The sequence below is a fragment of the Belonocnema kinseyi genome, chromosome 10, assembly GCF_010883055.1.
Source record: "Belonocnema kinseyi isolate 2016_QV_RU_SX_M_011 chromosome 10, B_treatae_v1, whole genome shotgun sequence".
Lineage (NCBI taxonomy): Eukaryota > Metazoa > Arthropoda > Insecta > Hymenoptera > Cynipidae > Belonocnema > Belonocnema kinseyi.
Genome location: NC_046666.1, coordinates 45,051,791 through 45,075,274, shown reverse-complemented (window position 1 = coordinate 45,075,274; position 23,484 = coordinate 45,051,791). Strand labels below are relative to the sequence as shown.

At 27.7% G+C, this 23,484-nt stretch overlaps 1 protein-coding gene across 1 annotated transcript; it reads left to right on the top strand.

Moving 5' to 3' along the window:
* The first annotated feature begins 6,665 nt into the window (after positions 1–6,665).
* Positions 6,666–19,931, top strand: LOC117181102 (homeotic protein proboscipedia). The gene is made up of 3 exons (XM_033373670.1): positions 6,666–6,822; positions 17,828–17,985; positions 18,132–19,931. Exons 1-3 carry the CDS (start codon positions 6,666–6,668, stop codon positions 19,929–19,931), a joined length of 2,115 nt encoding a protein of 704 aa, XP_033229561.1.
* Positions 19,932–23,484: the final 3,553 nt, after the last annotated feature.

The window sequence follows — 23,484 nt, the reverse complement described above, 5'->3', positions numbered from 1 at the left end:
AAGGGGTAATTCCGGGTGTCCCGCTTTACCCCACATTGGCCTGCTTAGCCCCATTTTCAGGAAATTCTGAATTTTCAGAAAAATTTTATTTCTTAATTATTATTTAATAAATTTATTTAGCAGTTTATTTACATTCATTTTCATTAATTAGGAAAAATGGGGAATTATTTACATTATCAAATGTATCTAATAATATTCGTTGTATTACACTATTTCGTTTGTTAGTTTTCAACTCTTCACTACAGTTTTAATGAAAAATTACTAATTACTTGAAATTTGGACTGAATAAAAATTTTTCTTGAGAAGAAGCGAAATCTCGACAAAAACATCTAAGATGCAAACACTTCGGCCGAACAAAAAATTAAACAGCAGAGAAAAACAGGGGATGCGAAACCTTGCAAATAGTAATTGTTCCAACAGGGTAATTGTCAGCTGATTCCCAAAACTGAGGTAAACTTTCCGCGGTTCGAATTAGTTCCGTCCTGTAACGTGCTGCCTCTAGCAGACGTCACCGGAGATATTTGCGATTTACCTCGGAGAGTTTACCTCAGTTAGGTGTGTTTGCGTCGCGTTTACCCCGTTTGGTCGATTACCAGCAGAATTTCGTACCCTCAGATTTTCTGTGAGTACAATTAATATAATAACTTCTGTAATTTTATCAGTTTCAAAAATTTTTGTAAATTTACATATCTTTTAGAGATACTTTACAAACTATATTGATTGCACTCACAGAAAAATTGAGGGTACAAAATTTTGCAGGTACTGAGTCAAGCAGGTAAAAAGCAAGTTAGATACACCAAATGGAGGTAAACTTTCCGTGATGAATTGCAGATATCTTCAGCGTACTCCGCTATGTCATTCTAAAAAATATCCACAAATTTTCTTAGAATGATAAATACATTCTAGAAATGTAGGTACTCCAACCTGAGGTAAACTTTCCGCGGCGTACTGATGTCTGTTTACCTGCCGGAATTTTTTGCACTTTGCATGTTTTTGAAAACAAAATGCATTTCTCAAACTGTTTAAACTGATTATGTAATTTAAAAATAAATATTTCTTGTACTATAGACTAAAAATATAAAAACTGAAACTCAGATTTATTTTAGCAAGTGAGAGTCTCCTGAAGCAAAAAAGTATACGCGGATTGAGACATCCTTGACTGAAATGATTCACATTTCGTTTCGACAAAAAAAATGAAAATATCCGACACTTCGTCATTACGGCTGTGTGATATAACGATGCAGATGGATGAAAATAAATCCAGCTCGATCGCTAGAAGCTACATAACGTGTAATTAAGTTACTATTCCATATACGCTTTAATATAACGGAAGCATGTTATGGTACGACTGGCAGCCTAATGATTAGCAAAAACTCTGAGACGTATAGTCGTAATTTCTGCAACTGTTATGCGAAAAGTTTCTATGTATCTAAAGAAAACTGCAATTTAGTTCAACCACCTTTATTATTTTCATGTTCTCCACAGACTAATTAGGATATAAATAAAAGCTTCGAAAATGTGCACACTAAAGAAAAAATTGTAACTCATTAGTGCTTAAGTGTTCAATTATTTTAGCTGCTCACCTTGTAGAGAACTTTTTACATCTTCTGGAAGGAAAACAATTTATATAGAACGATTTCATCTAAAAATACTCTTCAGCTTCTTTTATATTAATTAAATTTATATTTTTTTGTGTCTGCGACGAATAAAATTGATATAAAACTCACGTCATCTATTTATGCATAATTTTCAGGTTCTGTTGTCAATTAAATTATTAAAGATATTGTTCTTTGAAATCTATAAACAGATATAATAGAGAAAGTGTCTGAATAAAAACAAAATATTCCAATCACTTATCAGAATCATTAAAAAGTGCAGGATCAAAATTCATACTTTTTTTAATTGAAATTTTTTGGCTGAAATACATATTTTGTTAAAAATTCATATTTTTTCGTTGAAAATTCAACTCCTTGGTTGAAAGTTGAACTACTTCCTTAACAATTAATTGTTTTTTAAGATTCCTCACTTTATTAAAAAAATCATCTCTTATGGTTGAAATGTGAACCACTTTCTTGAAAATTTTTATTTTTTCATTTCATCATTTTATTTTTGTAAAATCTTTTTTAAACTGAAAATATCAACACTACTTTATTGAAAAAAAAATTTGATTCAAGTTTTATAATTTCAGTTTAAAATTCACATCCTTAGTTGAAACTTTATCTCCTTTAGTTAAAAATTGAACTACTTTGTTGAAAAATCATTTTTTGTTTGTTAAAAATTAATTGGCACTAAACTGAACTACTTTGATGAACAAAAGTTTTCTTTTTTAAAGAAATATTAATCTAAAAATGATGAATTTTCAACGACAAACAATGAATTTTTGACAAAATATGTATTTCAGCCAAAAAATTTCAATTAAAAAAAGTATGAATTTTGATCCTGCACTTTTTAATGATTCTGATAAGTGATTGGAATATTTTGTTTTTATTCAGACACTTTCTCTATTATATCTGTTTATAGATAAATTATCAACTATTACATTTTTTGTTAAAAATTTATTTTTATTTTTTTTTTCAAGTTGAACTACTTCCTTAATAAGAAATTGTTTTCAAAGAGTCATCACTTGAGTGAAAAATTCATCTTTTGTGGTTGAAATGTGAACTACTTTGTCAAAAAAGTTTATTTTTTCATTTCATCATTTTATTTTTGCCAAATTTTTCTTTTGACTGAAAATAACACACTACTTTATTAAAAAAATTTTTTTTGATTAAGGAGTCATAATTTTCATCATTTTATTTTTGCCAAATTTTTCTTTTGACTGAAAATAACACACTACTTTATTAAAAAAAATTTTTTTTGATTAAGGAGTCATAATTTTATTTTCAAATTCATTTTCTGGTTTGAAAATTGAACTACTTCATGGAAAAATAATTTTTTGCTTGTTAAAAATTAATTGAAACTAACTTGAACTACTTTGTAGAAAAAACCTTTCTTTTTTGGTGAAATATTAAACTAAAAGGGATGCATTTTCAACAACAAATAATGAATTTTTGACAAAGTAATTCAACTTTAAAGTAAATACTTAATTTAAAAAAAGTTAGTTCTCAATAAAACATGTTATATATTCATTTTTCATCAAAAAAAGATTAATTTTCTAGCAAAAAAGAGAGATTTATATATTCTAATTCGATAAGCGTATACAACTAAAGTAAGTGTCTGATTAAAAATAAAATATTCAAATTATTTATCAGAATCAACAGAAATAAAAAATAATAAAAAATAAAAATTTTTGTTTAACTGAAAATAACGCACGATTTCCTTTAAAATTATTTTTTTTTCAAGATACATAATTTTAGTTAAAATTTATCTCCTTAGTTTCAAAATTAAACTACTTTGTTGAAAAATGTTTCCTTTTTTTGTTGAAAGATTTCTGTTTTGTTTTGTCAAATATTTGTTTTATTTGACTGAAAATACTACTGCTTGTTTGAATTTTTTTTATTTTACTGAGAATTTGATTTTTTAAAATGAAAATTCAACTATTGCATTTTTGGTTAAAAATGGAACTTTTTACTTTAAAAATTCAACTATGTGACTAAAATTAATGTATTTCCTTAAAAATTTGTCTTTTTCAGTAGGAAATTTATCATTTTTGTCGAAATTTCAACATTGATGAAAATTTAATAAAAAAACATAACTCTTGTAATTGAATTTTCAACTAACTGGTTTAAAATTTATGTATTTTAAAAAAAATTAAAACCTTTCTGATTAAAATCTCAAATAGTACATTTTTGGTTGAAAATTTATTTCTTTTTTGGCTGGCAGTTGAACTACTTTCTTAAAAATTTATTTTTTCATGATTCTTCATTGCAGTTAAAATTTACCCCTTTAACTGAAAGTGGCTAGTTTGTTGAAAAATCATTAACTTTTTTAGTTAAAAATTAAATTTTTGTTGAAAATTCTTATATAATTTTTAAAACTTCAACTGTTTTGTAGAAAATTCATGTTTTTGGTACAAAAATTCAACAATTTAGTAGAAAATTTAACCGTTTGTTAAAAAATTCGTATATTTTTATTGAAAATTAGATTTTCTTAAATGAAAATTTAACTATTCCATTTTTTGTTGAAAACTAATCGTTTTACTTAAAAAATACAACTATTTGATTGAAAAATTATTAGAGTTCTTGAAAATTAGTCTTTTTTAATAGAAAATTAATTTCCATGGTAAAAAATTTATCTACTTCATTAAAAATGTATGCATTTCGTTAAAAATTCGTCTTTTTCGAAAGAAAAATAATTTTTTCTCGTTGAAGTATACGCTATTTAATTGAAAATTCGTTTTTTTATTGTTGAAAATGTACTTTTTTTAGTCAAATTGTCAAATAGTTAGTTAAAAAATTTATATATATTTTTAAAAAACAAAATCTTTCTTGATTGAAATGTCAAATATTAATTATTTTAATTCATTATTTTGTTGATTATAAACTCAATTCTTAAGTTGTGAGCCTATCTACTTTCTTCAGAATTATTTTTTTTCATTGATTATCTGTTCTGTAGAATGCTCGTCTTTTTGGCTTGGAAATTCAATATTTTTTATGAAGTTTTTTTTATCGGCTTTCTGAATTTCTTTCTGAATTTAAAAATTCAAAATTGAATAAATTTCAAATTTAAAGTCTGTAATAAAAAAGGATATACTAAAAATATTAGGATTCGAAACTATCTCATCAAAATTGGAAGATTTTTTAATTGTACAATTTGAAATTAAAAGGCATGTATTTTATTTTTAAGAATTTCCAGTTTAATTTTTAACTAAAGCGATGAATTTTTTAGAACAAAGAATGGATTTTTCACAAAGTGATTCCACTTTAAACCAAATAATTAATTTAAAAAGGTGAATTCTGAATTAAACATGTAATAGTTAATATTTCAGCAAACCCAGATTTTAATTTTAAATCATAAACAGTTGAAATGAACAAAAAATATTAAGTTTTAAGATTAACTGAAATGGAGAATACTAAATACAAAACAGAATTTGCAAAAAATATTTCAACATTTAACCAAATATCAAAATTATTCAGTCACAGAGTTAAAATTTTAACCAAAAAATTAATTTATTAATCAAGAAAATAATTTTTCTACAAAAAACTGAATTATAAACAAAATATATTTATATCCAACCAAGTACTTGTATTTTCAAAAGAAAATATATGAATTTTCAACTAAATGAATTTTAAACTAGAAAAAAGTCACATTTTCCTAAAAAAATGGAATAGCTAAATTTGTGATAAAAAAATTAATTTTTAACCAAAAAATTAAACGAATTTTCAACAAAATAGTACATTTTTCATACCAAAGAGATGAATCTTCAACCTCAAAAATCATTATTTAACTAAGTAGTCTAATTTTTGACAAAAAATATGACTTTTAAACAAAATAGTTGAATTTTTAACAAAAGAATTGAATTTTCAATCAGAAAATAGATTTTTTAACCAAACGAGATGAATTTTTAACAAAAAATATGATGGTAGACTTTGAAATAAAAAAAAAGAACATTTATCCATGAATAGTTGGATTTTATTATTTGGTTCTATTAATTCAGTTTAAACAACAACAAAAAAACAAGAAAGGGGGGAAGTTTCACGAAAACAGAAAAAGAACTCAAAATTCTTTAATAAATGGGAAAAAAGTTTATGGCCGGTTCCTAAATTTTCAAGTTAATTTGCCGTCTATGTTGGTATTTAAATTATATAAACGTTACTAAACTAGAAAAGTCTAAAGAATGTAAATAAAAATATTAAAAGTATTAAAATTATTAAAAGTATTTTCTGCAGTTTTCCTCTCCCCTGGCCAAACATCCATTCAGATGCAGCCACAGGTTATCACTCTTTATGATTAAAATTGACACATCGATTGCAATCCCACCTTAGTAAATAATAGTTATTATTATTTCAAAAACATTTCTGTGGCAAAATGTTGTCACAGGCTTATACTGCCCATATGTCGAAGGCATTTTTGGTTAGGGTTGGATTTTTATTTGATCATTTTGCTCGGGGCTCTCCCGGTATATATCATCAGTCACGGACGCATTTTTATAATGCAATCAAAGTGATCTGATGAGAGTAGTCTGCCCAGACATATTGGACAAAGCCTGGTTTTTACCCCATCATTGACGGACTGGGTTGCAGTCAAGTACAGGATGGGGGGACCTACAGCTTAAGGTGGGTTCCGAACCACCAGAACCTCGGTAAAGGTACATTGAAAAATTTCCAGAGGTACCGGCTCAGGGATCGAACCCCGGACCTCTGAGGTGAAGTCCAAGTGTCTAACCAACTGAGCCACCGAGGTTATTATTGTTGTGTAATATTGTGTAATATTATTGTTATTATTATTATTATTTCAGTTCCTTAAATCAGAAAACACTTTTGTTTCCCAGAGGTCTGATTTTTGGCACGAAAACTACTTCAAGCGAAAAAACTATAAAGAGGAAAAGTTTTTTCGAAATAAAAGAAAAAAGGGAATTTTCAAAAAAGGGAAAGGGGAAAAAGACAAGTCTTCTTCGATTCTTTGATTTTTGTTAGAGATCTTGAAAATTACCCTTGAGATCCTACAAATAAACCGTAACAAGTACACGGTCTTGTCAAAGCTTAAATAAGACCCTCGGACAAACAATGGGAGGCATCACTCATTTAGTCGCCGGTTGTGAAGTCGTCCTCGAGCTGGGAGGGCGACGCGATGCCAAAAGGCGAACGTGCGAAGCGACGGCCGTCGGCTCTGCTCCCGGCACTGTCCTGTCGATGATTGAGTCTCTTCCAGAAATAATGCACTGTCAACTCGTTTTTTTTTGTTTTTTTTTTAAATAATATTTCTCCTGCATTGTTATTTTTGAGCCTATTCTTGTAATTTTTTCATTTTTTCACCCGAATCTAAAAATATCGAGTCTGACAAGAATATTTTCATGTCGAGATCGAAAACTTTGATTTTTAATTATTATATCGATTATGTTGATTATTTTTACATAGAATCATCCTATGGAATACTTTCTAATTCTGAATTAGTACAAATTTAAATAATTTAATTAATACTAAGGATTTGAACTGACAAACGAATTTTTTTAAATTTTACTAAATGAAATAGTAAAACTCGGCCAAGAAAATCGGCAAATTACAATTAATTAATTTTTTTAGCGAAACTTTAAAACATTTTTCGAGAGAGACAAATTATTTTAATCAATTAGAATTTGACATTTAAGAATTTCATTTTTTTAGTGCTAATGTATAATCGTTCATTTTTTGATTAAAAAATGTTTAAACACGGTTTTAAGTTTAGCATTTAACCAACAATAGTACTTACAATTTAATAATAATCGACTATGGACAAATTTTAGGACAATGTGCAGAATTGCTGAAAATAAAACCAAGAATCCAATGACAAAATTTGAAAAACTACCATAAAATTTTTCCTATTGCAATTACAGAAAAGATAAAAAATTTCCTAAGAAAGAAAGAATTATTTTTTTGGACATTAATAGAAAATAAAAAATTTAAAATTGCAATGCGAACATTTTATGGTGGTTATCCGGTCGTTCGATTCTTTGTTTTATTTTTAGGAATTCTGCACATTAAATTGATTATTGGACGTTCAATAGGATTTTAAATTTGATTTTGATCTTATTTAAATTTCTTAAATTTTTACTTCTCTGTATGTTTAAAACAAAACGATTTTTAAAATGAAAAGGTTTAACTGTTTGAGATCGAAAACCCTGATAGTAAAAAGATTGTAAACTTTTGATTCAAGCTTAAAAGAATTATTTTCGATTTTCAAACAATTCCAAATTCTAGTCAGTGGAATTTTCGGCAGAACAAGAAAACCAAATAGTTGAATTTTCAACAAAATAATTAATTTTTTTTAAATGTAGTTCTTTTTTTTAAATAAACAGTTCAGTTATTAAAAAATAAATATGAGTGCGCTCAAATAAAAATATAATGGTATATACTTCATGCAAACAAGATTTTAGTTTTAAATGAAAAAGAAAAAAAGATAAATTTTCAACCGAGAAATATGATTTCTCTGACATAAAAAATAAATTTTCAATAGAATAGTTACATTTTCAAACAAATAGTAGAATTTTTAACATACATACATAAAATTTCTAACAAAGAAGACGAATTTTAAACAAAAGAATTCAGTTTTGAAGTAAAAAGACCGAACATCAAAAAAAAATTTATATCCGAGAGGCTGAATTTTCATCAAGAAAATCAATTTTTAATCAAGAAAAATGAACAGTAAACCAAATAGTTTAATTCTTAAAAAGATAAATTTTCAGCAAAACATGGGTAGTTATATTTACATTTACATTAGTTCAAAACTCAACATAAATAATAAATTTTCAAAAAAAAAAGATTAGATTGCGAAATAAAAGACCAATTTTATACAAAACAGTTGAATTTTTAACCCTAAAATACAAATTCTTAATAAAACATATAATATTTAATATTTCAACTAGAAAAGACTTTAATTTGAATAAAAACCGGTTGAATCCTTCTAAAAAAATGCATTTTCAGAAAAATAGTTAAATCATCAACAAAAACAGAATTATTTTCTGCCAAAAAGTTATGTTTAAAAAAAAGGATGAATTTTTAAATAAAAATGGCAAACTATCAACAGGGGTTTAATTTTCAATTGAAGTTGAATTTTCAATCAAGAAAGATTTTCCTATTCATGAAGAAAAAATTTCATCCGAAATGTTTAATTTTGAAGCTAAAGTTAATCAGATAACCAAATAGTTAAATTTGCATAAAAAAAATATATGTTTGCAATCAAAAATAGAAAAGTTACATTTTCAGTTTCAAAACCTAATTTTCAACAGAACAAAATGAAATTTTCAACAAAAAGACAAATTTTTAAACAAATAGCTCAATCCTAAACGGAAATGATGAATTTTCAGAACGAAGATTAGATTTCAAAGCAAAAAGGCAAATTTTCTACAAAATAGTGTAATTTCCAAGCCGAAAATATAAATTCTCAACGAAAGACTTAACAGTTCATATTTCAACGAAAAGTTAAAAACAATTCAGTCAAAAACAATTTAATTCAATCAAAAAGATCAATTTTCAGCAAAATATTTGAATCCTCAACCAAAAAAAAAAAAAATTGCGTCCAAAATTTCAATTTTGAAGCCAAAAGTACAAGTTTTTTGCAAAAAAGCTACCTTTTCATCTTAATAATAGAAATTTTAACCAAAAAGAAGAATTTCCATTACAAAAGAAGGATTTTTAACAAAAAAAAAATAATTTTTTTACCAAAAGGCGAATTTTCCACATAATGCATGAATTTTCAATAAAATAGTTGGATTTTTTAAGTGAAAAAAATAAATTATCAAACAGAAATGTGATAGTTATATTTTGAGTACACAAAATATTTATTCTTAAACAAAAAAATCGTGGTTTTAACAAACTTGTTACATTTATCTTACAAACAAGTTGTTGAATTTTCAAACAAAAAAATGAATTTCCAAAGAAAAATGTAATCAATAATATTTCAAATAAGAAAGATTTTTATTTAAATAAATAAAAAAATTTAATTCAATAAAAAATACGAATTTTTAAGAGAACAGTTAAATTTTCAACTAAGAGCCGAAATTTCAACTAAAATGATAAATTTTAAAAGAATGAATGAAAAAATATTTGGAAAGAAAAAACGAATATCAATTATATTTACTTATAAAGGTCGGGCTAAGAGGGTAACACTAGAATAACAAATTCAAATAAACACATAGTTGGATTTTTCACGAAAAAAAAAGTTTTACCAAAAAGATTGAGTTTTCAACAAATAATAAGAATTTTCAATTCGAAAAGATACAATTTTAATAAGATATTTGTATTTTTAAATGAAAATGGTAAATTTGTAATCGTAAATCTACAATCTAAATTTTAAGTTTAAAAAAATTATTTTTTTTACCAAAAAAAAAAACGAGTTCTCCACTTTACAGTCCAAATTTCAACCCAAGAAATGAATTTTCAACTAAAAAAATGTACTTTTAACAAAGTAGTTTAATTTTTAGTTAAGTTATTCAATTTTTGACTGATTATTTGAATTTTGATCTAAAAAATATCAATTTTCAACGAAATAGTTGAACTCTTAACTGCTAAAGATCAATTTTCAACCAAAAATAAAATAGTTACATTTTTATTTTAAAAATTGATTTTCAACCACAAATTAAAAGAATTTCAACAAAGCAGGGGCGTTTTCAACATCATAATTAAATTTAAACCAAATAGTCGAATTTTCAATCAAACCAGATGAATCCCAAACCTAAAACATAATAGTCGACTTTGCTACCAAAAATAATTAACTTTTAGCGGAAAGTAGTTGGATTTTCTTATAGGGTTTTATCAATTCAATTCTAATAGGAAAATTTATTGAGGACAGTGAAAAAACAAAAATTATTTAAAAAGGGGAAAATAACGGAATAGGGGAAAAAGTGTGAAATCTAAAATAGGAAAGTGATTTCCAAACTTATCAAGTGTATTATTAAACTGTAGCGTAGCAGATGTATCTTTCGCAAAAGTCGCGAACTTTTTTGAAATATCCGAAAGCCTTTAAACATTTTAATTAATTTGAATTTTGCTATGCGTTTAACTTTTTATGTGGCTCATAATTTACCAACAAAAATAAAAAATAGGAAATAAAAAAAGAGGAATTAACTTGCGATTCGAGAATACACCGGCTATCTTTGTGCTAGTTCTCTGTTTCACTTCGCACACGTTCCTGTCAGTCTTCATTCTGTGGATATGTCTGACAATCCGTCATCTCGTCCGGTCTCGGAAGAGTGAAAAGCTAGAATGCTATACTGATATTTTCGTCCAGTCTCGTCAGTAAGTTATACTCTTACGAGCCAAAGAATTTTGACAGTGGAAGCGACCTCGTTGTTTCGTTAGAAGGTACTCAATTATTATGGCATCATGTTATATCTACTAATCTTGAAACAACACCTACGCCGAGATATACTGCGAGTAAACATTTCTGTATAAATAGGAACTTGGAAAATTTACTCAATACTATTGGAACTATAATTTGTTATTTAAATCCGATTTTATTAGACTTAATTGAATTTTTTGGACGTTTGGCCAGGGGAGAGGAAAACTGAAGAAAACCTTCTTAACGAGTTCAGCTGGTTCTTTCTCGAACTTGAGATAATGTACTCTCTATATTTGAATTAGCAAAATATAACTGATTGCCAATTAAATTATATTAATTTCTGTATGTAGAATTCATTTTGTGACAGTAAAAATACACTAATTCTATTAGTAATTATTGCTAAACGCTTTGCATAATCCGGATTTAAAAAGGTGTAATGTGTAGTCCGAGTTCTAAGCAGTTTGCAGGGAAAAATTAACATTTGAGTATGAAAGTGCGGTCTTATGGACCGCACCTGCTTCTAATGTATGCCCCCCCCCCTTGTGAACCGCACGTCCACGGTAATAGTATGAGAGTATGTCGTGCGGTCTCCCGAACCGCACGACCACTGCTGTTATTTAGGTTCCTTATACTAATATTATTATTCTATAGTAATTAAAAAAATGTTTTAAAGTTAATTTTTGAAAAAGTATATTTTCTTAAAAAGTCTACTAAAATATTTTTTCTTGAAAATTAATTTTTAATGGTTAAAATTCAACTATTTTGGTAGGAAATTCAACTATTTGGTTAAAGATGAAACTATTTATTTAATAACATAACTACTTGGTAGAAAAATAACTTTCTTGTTTAAAATTCAAATTTTCGCTTTGACATTCAACTTTTTTGTGGAAAATTCATGAACTTTGTTGTAAACTCATAATTTTGGGTAGAAAATTAATCCTGTTTGTGTAAAAAATATTTTTAAAATGAAGATCCCTTATTTTTCTTGTAAATTTGTCTTTCTTTGCGGTGAATTAAATTGTTAGATTTTTTGCGTTGAAAGTAATTTTCAAATGTAATAAAATTCAAATATTCCATTTTTGTTTGAAAAGGGATATTTTTTAGTTGAAAATTTAATTTAAAAATTCGCCTATTTTGATCAAAACTTCAACCATTTTTGTTGAAAATCCACACTTTTGTATTAAAAATTAATATTCTGTGGTAATAAAGTTATGTTTCTTAGTAGAAAATGAAGATTTTTTATAAAAATTCAACTATGTTATAGAAATGTGGTCTTTTTGCTTGACAATTTTTTTTAAATTTAACTATTTGGTTGAAAATGCCTCTTTGTTTGTTTAAAATGAAAATGATTCTTTTGCTAGAAATTTCGTCTATTTTTGTTAAAAATTCAAAATTTAAGGCGTTTTTGATTAAATTTATTATTTTATTTTATTTTAAAAATATATTTCCCTATTTTCGTGAAAAATCACCCAATTTCTCCTGTCTTAATAAATTAAAAATGAATCATTTCAGATTCAAATTATACAATCTCAACTTTAATTTTTGACTAATTCCATGTTTAAAATATTCAAAGTTAATGTTCCTGAGGTTCGAGATTAATTTAAATAAAATTTAAAATAAAAAAATGATAGAAATTGGTTTTTATTATGTGTAAAATTTGTAACGGACTTTTTGTGGATTTTTTTCGAAATTCCATGCGACTTTGTAATTTTATGTGACTAGCACGTCATTTTTCAAAATTCATTTTCAACCAAATAGTTAAATTTTCTACAAACATTTTTGAATTTTCCTAGCAAAACAATCGAAATATAAAACAAAATAGTTCAATTTTTAAGCAAAGAGTTATATTTTCAACTAAAATTATAATTCTTCATACAAACAACTGATATTTTAACAATGAAATTTAACTTTCAATCGGCTAGTTAAATTTTCAACTAGAAAAGATGAATTTTCAAGAAAATAGCTGCACCATCTACAGACATTTTTTCACCAAAAGAGACGATCTTCAAAGTGAAACCAACGCTTTTCCACAAAGCGTTACATTTTTTATACTAAAAATATGAATTTTCATAGAAATGGGTAATTTTCAACAAGAAAGTAAATTTTTAACCAAATAATTGAATTTTCTACCATTTTCATACCAAAAAGATGAATTTTCAACAAAAGAGTTAAATTACCAATACATAACTTCAACCAAATCAGATTAATTTTCGAACATAATAGTTGAATTTTCAACCAAAAATGATCAGATTTTTTTACCAAACAAGATAAACATTAAAACAAAAAATCCAAATTTTTAATCTAGAAAGAAAAACAATTTCCACTAAGTTGTTAGGTTTTTAAGCCGGAAAATATTAATTTTCAAAAAAAAAAAATCTTTTTAACAAAATAGTCAAACTTTCTACCAAAACAGTTGAATTTTGAACAAAATTCAATATTAATTTTGAAGCACGTAGTTAAATTTTGAACCAAAATATATGAATTCTCAAAGACAAAAAATAATTTGATAGTATTTTAACCAAGTAAGGCGAACTTTAAACAAAACAGCTGAATAAATAATTTGATGTTGATTGCTTTTTGTCTACTGGTCTAAAATCAGTATTTGTTTAATATGGATTTTTATTTCTAAATTGTGAAAAAATTGCTGTCAAGCTCCGCTGCAATCCAAACCTGGGTCTTTCAGATTGCCGGTGCGATTTTCTTACCCACTAAGCTGCAGACAGAAATATTAATTTAATCAAGTTGAATTTCGACTTATTCCTTATATTTATAATATTTATTTTTATAAAATTCAAATGTTTTATATTTTGTAATGTAGTGCTTTTGGCAAAATAAAATGTATTAAATAATTTGATATTAATCATTTTTGTCTACTGGTCTAAAGTAGCTTAATGGATAAGAGCATCAAGCTGGCAATCTGCTATAGATTTGGATCCAAGCGAGTCTTAAGAGCAATCCTTTCACAATTTACAAATAAAAATCAATATTCAAAGGATATTAATCTTAGACCAGTGGAAAAAAACCAATTAAGGTCAAATTATTAAAATATAAACTTATCTCAATAGGATATGCAAAAATTCAGACTAACTAAAATTAAAAATCCAGGTAACTGTGAAAATCGTAACTAAGTTACAAGTTACTTTTTGCAGTAGCAACAAAGTTACCTTAAGAGTTGAAAATAATGTAACTTTCATTAACTTAGTTACTTTTAATAATTTGCTACCCAACTATTGTTCTAAATAAAAATATAAATCAAAAATAAAGTGCAATTATAAAAACATAAAAAGATAGTTATCTATCAAAGAAAAATTAAAAAATGGAAACCATTTTTTTTTAAAGGAAGAAACCCCCATTTTGATGTAATCTTGTAAGTAATCGAAAACCGTATGGAGTGACATTTGCCTGGGGGTGAAATACGAGCAATAGGCGTGTATCTGTTTGATTGACAGGTCCGTCCAGCCAATCGCAAGACTGAAATACTGATGAGGCCCACGTCAATCATTCCGTACTGAAAACTCACTCCACGCCAAACCCCTATTGGGGGTATTGGCCTGCTTCCTCGGACCCACCCTCTTCTCTTTTTTTACCCAAGGGCGCCCTTGGCCACCCTTACATCCGTTCGCACGCCATGGGGTAGTTTAGCATCTCGGCAAAAACGCTCGACAAGAACAGTGAAGGCTAAATCGTATCATCGTATATTATATATTTCGATATATCTTTTTCAAAACTAGAAAACAAAATTTAAATACAAAATTAATATTCATTCAAAATTTAGGTATTTAATAGTATCTTATATCTGAAATAACGGAATATTTTTTGTTTGAAAATATAACTGATTGGTAGCAAATTAATCGGTTTTTGTTGAGGGTTCAACTTTTTTTTTTACTATATTATTTTATGAATCTTATTTATATTTTGTATCTATTTTTATTTTAATGTTTTTTGATATATTAAGTTTTTTATTTATTCTAATTTGTTATTCTTTACTGAAATATTTAATTCATAATAATTATTATGTTTAAACATAATGTATATTTTTTAAATCTATAATAATTATTTTATTATCAATTGCATTCAGTATTATTTATTTCTATACTATCATTTTATTTTGTCATTAAATGTTTATTATTAATTTAATATTAATAAAAAAAATTAAATTCTCCATACTTGGGTTAAAAAAGCAACTAATTGTTTGCCAATTAATTGCTTTCGGTTGAGAATTCAACTATTTTTTGGAAATTGATCTAGTTTTTAATTGAACTGTTTTCGAATTTAAAAAAATCTTTTTTTATTGAAATATCAACTGTGAAATTTTTGTTGAAAATTCATCTTTTTTTGTTGAAAATTTAAATACATGATTGAATTACTATGCTAAAAATTGATTTCATTGGTTAGCAATTTATTATTTTATTTGAAACTTCATATTTATAAATTGAAAATTCAACTGTTCTGTAGATAACTCATCTTTTTTGCCTGAGAATTCAACAAATTAGTTGAAATATATTTTATTTGTTGGCTGTTATTGGTGAAAAAATCGACTGTTTCCTAAAGAATTTGTCTTATTTTTAGCAAAATACATCAATTTTTAACCAAATAGTTAAATTTCCAACAAAAAAATTCATTCATTGGTAGATAAATAACTTTCTTGTTTAAAAATCAAATTTTTGGTTTAAATATAGTAACAATTTATATAGTTTCATTTGAATTAAAAAATATTTGATAAATTTTACTACAAAAATAGTAAATTTTTTATTGTTTTATCTGAATTTAGTGAAATTAAATTCATAAATGAATTTATTAATTTTTTAAGAATTTTTAAAATAATTTGTTATAAATATATTATATTTGTTTTTATAGTTTATTAATTTTTTTGCATTAGATGTAATAGTTGGATTTTACTGATTTCTATTTAATATTGAAATCTTTCTTGTTTGAAAATTCTTTTTTGTTCGAAAATTTAAATAGTTGATTAAAAGTCTAAATACTTTGTCAAGCATTTATGTTATTGGTTAAAGATTCATAATTTTAGTTAAAAATTCATATTTTCGAATTGAAAATTCAACCTATCGCTTGAAATGTACTCTTTAAGGGTAGAAATTTGAAATTTTCGGTTAAAAAAACATGTTTTATATTTGAAAATAAATAGACAATTAAACTTTTTTGTTGTAAAATCATATTTTTTAATTGGAAGTTCGACAGTTTTTTGATATCTCGGATTTTTGGCTTCAAAATATAACAATTTAGTTAAAATATATTTTTTTAGACTCCAAATTTTTTATTAGTTAAAAATACAACTGTTTTCTTTTTTAATTCTTTTTCTTTTTAAAAAAATGTAGTTACTTGATTGAAATGTGAACTAATTTGCCAAAATGTATTTCATTTCAACTTTTTTATTTTCTTCAAAATTGGCTGTTTTTTTTATTAATTTTTTTGTGTGCAAATTTTAGGATTCCATTTTCGGTCCAAAATTGATATTTTTCAGTTGAAAATTCATGTTCGGCTGATAATTTAATTATTTTGGTGGAAATCATTTTCTTTGGTCGGAAATTTATATTTTTTGCTCTAATATTCATTTTTCAATTGATAATTAATAATTTATTTAAAAAGGTATAGCTTTGGTTTAAAATTTAAGATTTTTATTAAAAATTTGTTGTTTGAAAATTCATTTTCTTTAACGAAAATTTAACCGTTCCATTTTCGGTCGAAAATTGATATTTTTTAGTTGAAAATTAATTTATTTAGTTAAAAATTCTTTTTTTGTTGTAGTCCATTAATAATTTTGGTGGTATGTTCACCTTTTTGGCGAGAAATTTCAGTAATTTATTAAAAATTCGTATTTTTCCGTAAAAAATTAATTTTTAACTGAAAATCTGATTATTTCATATCTATAGTTGAAATTTTAGTTTTATTGGTTAAGAATTCAACTATTTGGTGTAAAAATGATATATTTGATTTAAAACTCGTCTTTCTTGAAGTGCAAATATTTCATTGAAAATCAGTCTTTTTTGAAATATTCGACTACTGTTTAAACTTTGAATTTTCTGACTGAATTAAACTAATTTTTTATTTAAAATGATATTAATCACTTAACATAGAATAATTCTGTACATTATATAGACATTCAAACAGTTGCATTGTTATTCAAAAAATTCCAAGTTTCGACGGAAAACACTAAAACAAAAAAGTCTTCGTTTGATCCTAATGAATTTTGTTTAGAATAATCTCTATTTAGTGTAAAATGCTAACACAATCTAAAACTTTAAAAAAGTTGTGATTCTTCATCAAAATATAATTTTGTTCATTTTTTCGATTCTTGTTTAAAATAACCGATTCTTTAGCTTATAATAATCCAATTTTTTTAAAAATATTATAAGATGAAAATTAGTGTTTTTCTGGGAAACATAATAAACATAAGATTTGATCCTATTTTGTTAATTTCGAAATCAAAGATGGGGTATTATTGAGGCAAATTCGCTAAATTTACTTTAAGATCCCCTTTAGCTGGTCCTCTTGTTATCGCAAAACAAGTTTCTTACTCGGTGATAATAATTAAGCAGTGTTTGCCTCGACATGAAATACCAGCAGTTTCTAACTTATCCACAAGTTTCCAAGGAGTTTCCTCAGAATTCCTGTTAGATCGTTAACGAAACAATTATTTCCTTTGTATCAATGAAGATTAATAAATCAAAGTTAATAATAATTTTATGAGGTGATTTATAATCATGTAGTGTAACCTTATTAATCATAGTCAGACGTATGAAGTACTGTTGTGAAAGTTTGAGATTATAATCTCACCTTATTTCGTATAGTTTTATTGCACCTCTTTGAGCAAAACCTATTTGTTATTTACTTAAAAACAATCTTATTAAAAATAGCCTGAAGTTATTATTTTAATGGTGCTAATAAACAATAAATATTTTGCTTACAGAAAATGGACTTCCAAGAAGGCTAAGAACTGCTTATACAAATACGCAGCTGCTAGAATTAGAGAAGGAATTCCACTTTAATAAATACCTATGTAGACCTAGACGAATAGAAATTGCTGCTTCTCTGGACCTAACCGAAAGGCAGGTAAGATTGCCGTCGAAGTTTACCAGTTAATAATCTTTTGTACTGATTCTCATTATAGTCACTCTTTTCAATTTTTCAAGATTTTCACTATAATGACTAACAGAAATTAAAACCTTTTCTAACTTCATCACATCCTTCCTCAACAGGTTAAAGTCTGGTTCCAAAATCGACGGATGAAGCACAAACGCCAGACTCTCAGCAAAGAAGACGGCGATGAAAAAGACGGAACATCATCAGATGGAATAGAAAAACCAAAAGGAGAAAAGCTGCTGATAATGGACGAGGATGAGAAAAAGAGTTGCCACAACTGTGATATTTCTGGAGTAGGTGACGTAGGCAGTACTCTTTCGGGCGAATTGGGCGAGCTATCCTCTGGTCGTGGGAGCAGTAGCAACAACAACAACACCCCTAGTGCAACAAACAACAACACAGGTTTCAACACAAATAGCAATGGAGCCTCTAGTGTAGGAAGTACCAACAGCGTTTCTAGTACCTTTGAAAAAATGATGGTTGACGATGATTCGCGATCTCAGGATGGTAGTGAAGTAACATCACCAAGTATAAGCTTAAAGAAATTAGGAGAAGTTAGGGTGAAAGTGGAGGCTGGTCACAAGAGTCCTAACCCAGTGAAGCAGATGCCAGTTGGTAAAAAATCCCCATCAACCAAGGACATGTGTTCAGTCAAAAGCAACGGGGTTTTGTTAGCTTTACCAGATTCAACAGTGAGCACACCAGGTCAAGCAATTCCGAGTCAAGGATCATCAACAAGAAGTCTCACCCCTTCATCAACGCCTGGAACTCCAGCCTCTGTCCAGCTCCAACAAGGAAGTCCCTTAAGTATGCAGACTCCTCACACAGCCTACATGCAACGACCCCGAAGTTCCCCCTCTTCGACCAGTTCTGTGCAAAATATTTTGCATGGTTCTTCCAATACAGGAACGTCCCCTCACAGTAGAAGCATTCCCAACAATCCTCAGGCGCATTTCCAGCAGAATGTTTATCAACCCTCAACGGGGATTGACTACAGAAATGGATTGCCCTCGAACAGGCAATCAGTTTCAACCCACACTCAACAAACCTCTCAAAATACCTACTGCTCGAGGGATACCTACCAGCAGAGGATATCTTACTCTAGTGAGATTCATCCCTTATATACAAGACAAAGTCACATTACTGCGAGAACATCTCATCATGGAAGAACCGGTACAACTAGGCCAATTTATAATCCATCAATGCAGTTTCACCAACAGGCTCAATATGGCTCCACTGGGGACTACAACGGCTATGCTCAAACTGGTTCCTATCATGCTTCGTATCATAGGACCATGCAGAATAATTCCTATCCAAACCAGGGTTATTCATCAACGCATGCTGAACAAGGTCCAGAAGGTTACATGCCCACAAGTGGCTATGGTTACCCTTCGACCGGATATCACACCTCTGAGAGTATGAACTCCCACGGTCATGGTGGCATCAATTCCCAAAGTGGACAGCACTACTATGGAGATATGCAACAACAGCAGCACTCTGAAGGTTACAATGCTCATCAAACCTCGATACATTCCAGTTCCGACTACAGAACAGGGAACAAGTGTCATCCCAATTATTACGAACAGGCAAATCAGTTGCATGTTCATCAAGGTGGCGAAGCATCCAATATACCGAACAGCTACGTTTCCTCACCAGATACGTTCCCAGCACCCGGAATCGCCACAACAGCAACTGCGATTGCTGCAGCTACAGCTGCCGTCATAACTCCACCATGTAGCACCCAAACGGGTCAAACAGACTCTACCGAACCCTATGCTAATTTTGGGAATTTTTACAGCGAGCCAGTACACGCTGCTCCACCTCCTTCTGCTGATAACAGCAACAGTTCTTCAGACTTTAATTTTCTTAGTAATCTTGCAAATGACTTTGCACCGGAGTATTATCAGCTTAGCTGAGTGCACGATGTTGAGAACCCTAACCAGTTGGACTGGAGTGATGAACAGTACCTCTTAAATGAGTTATACTGATTTCTCGAGATTGGCAGTGAATATTTTTAGAATATTGTACAGAATTGTGTGTATGTATGTTGTATGTTGTGTGGATGTGTATTGTACAGAGGTGTATCATAAAGAAGTAGAGGTGGGACTGGGAAAGATCAGCCTTGAATCTCCCAAACCGGATGACGGAAAGTATAAGTGCAATCTTAGCGCAGGTAACTAATCACCGTGAGTCAAAATTATGAGTAACAAATCCGTGGGTTTTTCTAGTTGTCTGGTATGTTTTGCGCATTATAATAACAGGCTATGAGGTTACAGGAAGCTACAAACGATCCGAGACTCTAAAAAATGAACAAGCCACCGTGACGGAGCAGAACTTTCAGACTCCCCAGGTCGATGTCACTACACATCCCGACACAATAAACAGTCTCAGGATGCAAGCAATTTTATTCATGGAATTTTAGCTAGACCTTTGTCCCAATTTCTCGAGATCCGGTTTTATTCCTGTGATTTGTAATTTTCTTGTTAAAGTACCATTATTTCAGATGCGTTTGTGAACTTTAGCTTTAAAGTGAAACGCAATAATTTATTGTAATTTAATGCAAATTAGGAATTTATCTACGATCGTGGGTTAAGGTCTTTAAATGACGGGGATATGCAAACTGTGAATAAATCTGATTAGTTGCAGTATAAATATTGAATGTAGGAAAGAAAATTTGTATCATACGTAAATATAGTTGCAAAAGACAACGGAAATTTTCAGCTGTGAGTAAGGTAATTCGCAATCAGGATTAGGACACGGTAAGTATACGTATAAGTCAGTGTTCGGATCACGTTACTTGGAAAGTTACTATTTTTTAATTTGTTTAACGATGATGTATTACATTTTTTATAGTTAATAATAACAGTAACGCGTTATAATTCTTCAATAACTTTATTCGAAATCATTAAATAGTGAAAATCTTTCAAATATTTTCAAACCTTAAGGGGCCTACTGGGTGTAACACACCCAGCGACTTATTTGTGCTTTAATAAAACGTACCAAATTCAAGAAAATGGAACATATGGCGCTAAATTAACAAATTAAATGAAAAACCTTTTTTTTCTATGTCATTTTCACTTAATTTTAATTTTTATAATTTGCATACGCAGTTTTAGATCAAGAAAATAGTTTAATTACGTAAAGTACCATGTTTCGTTTTCCATTGAATTGAAGCCTTTATTTTTTAAAATAAATACCTTGTTTGGAACGAACACTATAAGAATAATTTTATTTTTGAAGCGCAGTATCTCGGAAGTATTCAGGTAAAATTTTAAGTGAAAATATCAAAAACTTAAAAAGTTGTGAGTTTAGAGTGAAAAAAGTCATTTTTTTCAAAAAGATTTTTTTTAACTACTTTAAATTTCAAAAACTGTTATGAAACCTTTTTCTCCTTAAACTAGATAGATTAAACATCATTAACCGATTTTCTTGTAAAAAACTATCCAATACCGTGGGCACAGTACACGTTTAAATACTCTTGGGTATTTAACACCTTGTATGCCCTTTATGTAATTTTACATCATTGATATTTTTCTAAGGAAAAAGTGTCTAGTAAATTTCGGATTTTCTTCATTGTTATTGCAATTTTTTAATATAATGATAATGTTTATCATAAATATTTCGACAATGAGCAACAACAATTCGTTTCGATAAAATTAAGGAAAACATAAAATTATATTTCTAATTTTATTTGCATTATAAAATCAGGTAATTATTTTTTTAGACCCCTTTGATTAATATGATTGATATGATGCTTTGTTGAAAAATATATTAAAACTTTTTTTTTTCACTTGAGGATACTGAATTTTCCATATTTTGAATGAAGGACAGTTAGCTTTGTTTAATTTCAAAAATAAAATCCAAGATGTATAAGAAAAATAGTGCATCAGTAGCCATAGAAAAATTTATAGAGTGGAATAATCGAAGAAAATTGATTTTTCCCCGAAAATCCAAATTCACTTAAAGAGTTAATTTTTTATGTGAAACATTAAATTAGTGTCGATTACTGGTATAATATTTTTAGAAACACGAAAAAACTCTGCCTTAGCCTCGATTTGAACCCGGAACGCCACTATAAAACTCTTCACTCATGGATACAGGTGTTCCTGGGTCAAATCCGGGCCGAGGTAGATTTTTTTCGAGTTTATAAAAATGTTAAATATTGTAGTACATTTCTTCGTAAAAACTCATTATCATCGCTTTTACATGAAGTTTCATTTTATCTTTTTCTGGATTACGTTGAGCTGTTACGAAAGAAACACTCTCTTAAAATAATCAGTGAAATCTCACTGATTTCCAGTGAGATCTCACCAATTTCCAGTGAGATCTCACCAATTTCCCGTGAAATCTCACCGATTTCCGGTAAAATCTCACCGATTTCCAGTGAAATCTCACCAATTTCCAGTAAAAGCTCACCGATTTTCAATTAAATGTTCCTGGTTCAAATCCGGGCTAAAAGAGATTTTTTCGTGTTTATAAAAATATTAGACCAGTAATCGGCACTAATTTAATATTTGACATCAAAAATTATTTCCTTAAACAAATTAAGATTTTCGAATTCAATATAAAAAATCAATTGATACCTGGGTGAACACAATAAAATCATTTGCCTAATTCCCTTAAGGATCTCAAGCTCAAAATTGAGCACTGTTAACAAATTATTTTAAAAATTTAAGATAATATTGTTTTACTTAATGGTAAGTAATTTTAGAAGAGAACTAAAGGCGTAATTTACAAAAAAAATAGTTTAGGTTAACATTTCTTATTTGACAATTTTTATTGAAAATTTCATGTTGTTTCTTTCTCTTTAGGTAAAATATGAAAATCTCATTTTAACTTAATGTTATAGAACTCATTCTATTTCTTAAAAGATTTACTATAAATCTTTTTGGTCCATTTTTACTTTTTAAATTTTATTAAACAAGATTTTCATTTATAAAAAATTGTAAAAAAAAAAGCGAAAGAATAAAACTCTGAAAAACTATTTTCTAATAAACAATTTCAATCTGAAATATTGTTTTATGAACTTCGCCTACAGTTCATTTCTTTAAAAAGTTACAACAAAGTATGGGAATATTTTCCTTAACTTTATAAATTATTTTTAACGATTCTCATTTTTGAGCTTAAAATTCTCATTAATTTAAGTGTAATTTAGTAAAATTGCATCCATTTTTGAAAAATGGTTTAATTGACTATAATTACTTTAAATTCATATAAATTCTCTTTCATTTAATTATGTTTACTCTAGATTCAGTTGACTGCATCGTGAATTTAGTTTCATTTATATATAATAAAATTTAATAAAATTTACTATAAAAATAATACATTTTTTATTGTTTTATCTAATATTATTGAAATTAAATTCAAATATTGATTAATTTATGCAATTCTCGTAAAAAAATGTCAACTAGCAATAACCACACATCAGTAAAACTTAATTTTCAGTATAAGAAATTATTTGATTTTAAT